The sequence below is a fragment of the Varroa jacobsoni genome, unplaced genomic scaffold, assembly GCF_002532875.2.
Source record: "Varroa jacobsoni isolate VJ856 unplaced genomic scaffold, vjacob_1.0 scaffold_756, whole genome shotgun sequence".
NCBI lineage: Eukaryota > Metazoa > Arthropoda > Arachnida > Mesostigmata > Varroidae > Varroa > Varroa jacobsoni.
In genome coordinates this window covers 96,118-99,903 of record NW_019213658.1, presented here as the reverse complement: position 1 = coordinate 99,903, position 3,786 = coordinate 96,118, and the positions used below count along the sequence as shown (strand labels likewise).

Below are 3,786 nucleotides of genomic sequence, written 5' to 3'. Positions count from 1 at the left end.
TTAGGCATTAATATGCGTCTTTCTTTTTTGTACAATAAATCCCACTGCATTTAGGTTGGTTGACATGATGTATAGAGATGTCGGCACGATTAGCATGTCGGCTATTCGATGAACGCCGCAGCCGTCACGTTAAGGCTGACCGTGGCGGTTTCCCGTGTGAAATTTCGACTAAATCAAGAACTAAAACTGGAAAAAAAATGGCGCCATAAGCTTGTGGATGCGAACGCAACACGAACTTAATTAAACATGGCGTGTGCGTTATATGACATAAGCTGTACTGGTTGTTCTTTAGAGATCCGCTCGTTTTTAGGATGTCTCATCGGACGGATTCTTACATTGACTTATATATGATATTACTGTGAACCAGTTTAGGAATGCACGGCGGACGCTGTTTTTGTCTGAAGCTAAAAATGCTTAATGCGTTCTCCAGGCTAGAACTAGCTAGCTTAATAAGAACCAGAATAAATGTTTGAAAAATGCGTTCTACTTCATTTGTCCTTATTCTTTTTGCTACGAATCACGATGACTACAAACAGTGACATAAACACAAAACAGGAATTAAGATTCTGTAGATGATGGCTACAACGCATAAGACGACGGCGACAGTTGAAATCTAACAGCGAAGATTCTTCTTGTATATTTTATTCAAATTTTTGCTCGAATCTTCTATAAAGCTGTGCTACACATCAATTAAATAACTTGACCTTTTGGCCATCCAATTTCTTTTTTTAACATCAGGAAAACACTGGCAATAGCGATGACTTGTAAGTGTTACTACTATCACCGGGGTATTATCCTATAGTGCACAGACATGATACAAATGACAGCATCGAATACGAGGACAACCGATTGGCCGATGACTGGTTGATTGAGGCTGTCACCATTGTGTCTGCCTCGTCCATAGACATCACAAAGGCAGGCGATTAGATAGCCAAATGAGCCGATGGCCTCGTTTCTATAGACGCATATACATACATATATCTATATGTCTATGATACGTTTGATGATAGCAGGTAGGTGTGCAAATGTACTAACATGCATAAGTGTACGAAAAAAGAAGTATTCCTCTGCACGATCTTCCTCTGCGTTGCTATACATTCAAATGGGTTATCTCCGTGTGTGTGTTGCACGCTGATATGTGTACATTGAACTACTGGGCCTGCGCGAACCGTCTGGATAAGATATATTGACGTCATTCAGTTACAGCCATTGCGCGCCCTTAGCCAGAACGGTTCGTTAGCTATTGCTTGTTCAGTCGATGGCGGTAACAACAGCAATACAGTAACTGTCGGCGTCAGTACTAGCCACAACTTCAGAGGGAAAAACGGGCCGCTCGATGGCTGCCCACGCATCGGCTGTCGTGAGCAGAAGCGGCCGTGAAGAGGGCGGAGCTTGCCGGCGGTGACTTATTTCCAGACTGCCCGGTGCCAACAGTTCTGATGATGGCTGAAATGGCGCCGGTGAATGCGACAGCTTAAGCTGCGACGACGTCACTAAACTTCTAGACAGCGCGTCTCCAATGCGGCAAACGTCGCTTGCCCAGGTCTAAGTTCGCATCAGAAACAGCGGGTCGGTCTTCGTAGCTGCTTATTAACGTCCGTGAATAATTCGTTTTGAATGTCTAATCACTTATCGAGGTTTGCGTTAGCGCTAGATTAGTGGTGGAGTTTTACAAGGCGAATGAGAGGCTTTGTTGACTGGTCAGAGAATGAAGTCCGTTTTGATATTTCCTTTTCGTATACATCATAGCGGATATATATAGAAACGGTAAAATTGCAATCCAGAGACCATGAGCTCCGTTTAGACTGTCTCATAGGTTTTATTTAGTTCAAGACAGATTTTTCCCAATGTTGCCTTCCTCGAGATCTTGTTTCACTTAGAAAATTTGATTAGCTCCCGCCAACTGGATAGATTCATCCAGCATCGAAAAGAATCATCTGGAGTTGTTGAGTTTACTTAGTTAGTAATCGGTGCCTGCGATTAATTTTCTAACTCATCGACCTTGTTTCCTTGCTCTTTTCAGATGAACCAGCGGCTTGCGGTACCTCAGCCGGAGCCCAGTGCGCTGAAGCGGCTGAGGTCGGCCGCGAGCGCCCCTTACCTTCTATCGGTGCCCTGGGGGCTTATCTTTGTGATCCTTTTCGCCGGACTTTTGCCGGCACCCAACGAAGCGCGTCGTCTTCCCTCCCGACGCGCTATCGACGACTGTCGCGGAAATATCGTACCCCTCTTCGAACAGTACAACGCCAGGTTAGACCGACTTTGCGACGAGTGTTACGAAATCTACCGCGACGTTTCCATTCGCGATCAGTGCTCGTAAGTGCTATCCGCCTTTAAGTGAATTAGGTATTTAGTGTGTAGGACCAGTTTCACATTGCTCACAACTGGTCGATGTATGCGTGTGTTATTGCATAGATCAGTTATGTAGTAGCGCCATGTGACTCATGTTAGCATCGGAGATATTTATTTGACGGTAACTGCCTATGAATAGGCGTCCATAACATTTGGAGCTTCCCATAGTTTAAACACCTCCGGCAAAATAGCCTGAACTATCATTCCGGCCGTGTTATTATTATTAATGTCTTAGATGATTAGATGATCAGAGCAAGAAATTGGTTCACGTGGAATCTCTTCGATTCCGGGAGGGTCCACTGCTTAAAGCTGGTGATTAAAAAGCGGATGCGATTGTACAAATCGGCCGTTTTCACGCATAGCGCATCACAGTTTTATAGATACATCTATAATATGTGAGAATGTACACATATGTTATGTACACATATCCATATCAGACACATCAGACGGTGCTAATCATTCACGTCAAATTTGCGTGGTTTCCCCAAAAGCTCGGCCGACGGCGTTCCGATCGTCGATGTGATCAACGTGGGTAGAATTACTCGGCTCTAGAATCATAAATGCGTGCAAGAAGCCAATAAGTTCCATAACCATTAACCACGCAACGTATCATAAACATTTATTAGTTGGACGCATATACATATATAATATGATTCCGGTGTTTTAAGAAAAGAGGCAGGCCCACGTTAACGATTACTACTGGCATTGCTGATCACCGTGATGAGCAGGCATATGATGGAAAAAATGAAACGAATGCCAAGAACTTTTATATGACACATATATATATATCTACATGATATATAATAAATATTCATACGTAATACCTTTATACTACGCTGGCTTTTTTTTTAGATAGCGTCAATGTACATCGTGAACGTTAATGGCAAATGCAACAGTTGCAAAAAATATGCAGGTCCATCGCGCGCGTGATGTTGTATATTACACATATGTACGCTACCAAATCTATAACTATAGCTGGCGGAAACGAAATGCTTTGCCTGGCCATAGAAATAGATCGCTGCGCTGATCCCCTTCTGGTTAAAAGAGAGGATTCATGTCAGTTGACTGATTCGTTAGCAATTTGATTCGGCTTCATCTCGAGTTACATACACGCACCCATACACATATATACATACATACATGCACACACACACACACAAACACTCACGCAGACACACACACACACACACACAGAGACACACACACACAGAGACACACACACACACACACACACACACACACACACGCACGCACGAACGCACGCACGCACGCACAGAAAACGTCAAGCAAACGTGTCCGCCAAGAGCCGTGGCACATGAAAATGTCTCTAGGCGCAAACAACTGAGCCAAGAAACGAACGAATGGACTGCTGCTGCTGCTGCTGCTGCCGCTGCTGCTGCTGCTGCTGCTGCTGCTGTTGTTGTTGTTGTTGTT

General features: G+C 44.2%; 1 protein-coding gene across 1 annotated transcript in view; it reads left to right on the top strand.

Moving 5' to 3' along the window:
- Positions 1–2,023: 2,023 nt before the first annotated feature.
- LOC111263326 (molt-inhibiting hormone) overlaps positions 2,024–3,786 on the top strand; it is a gene marked incomplete at its 5' end in the record, with an annotated part of 5,432 nt that continues 3,669 nt past the window's right edge. Inside the window, 1 exon segment of the mRNA XM_022838298.2 lies at positions 2,024–2,316. Within this exon segment, the coding sequence (XP_022694033.1) occupies positions 2,024–2,316 (293 nt within the window).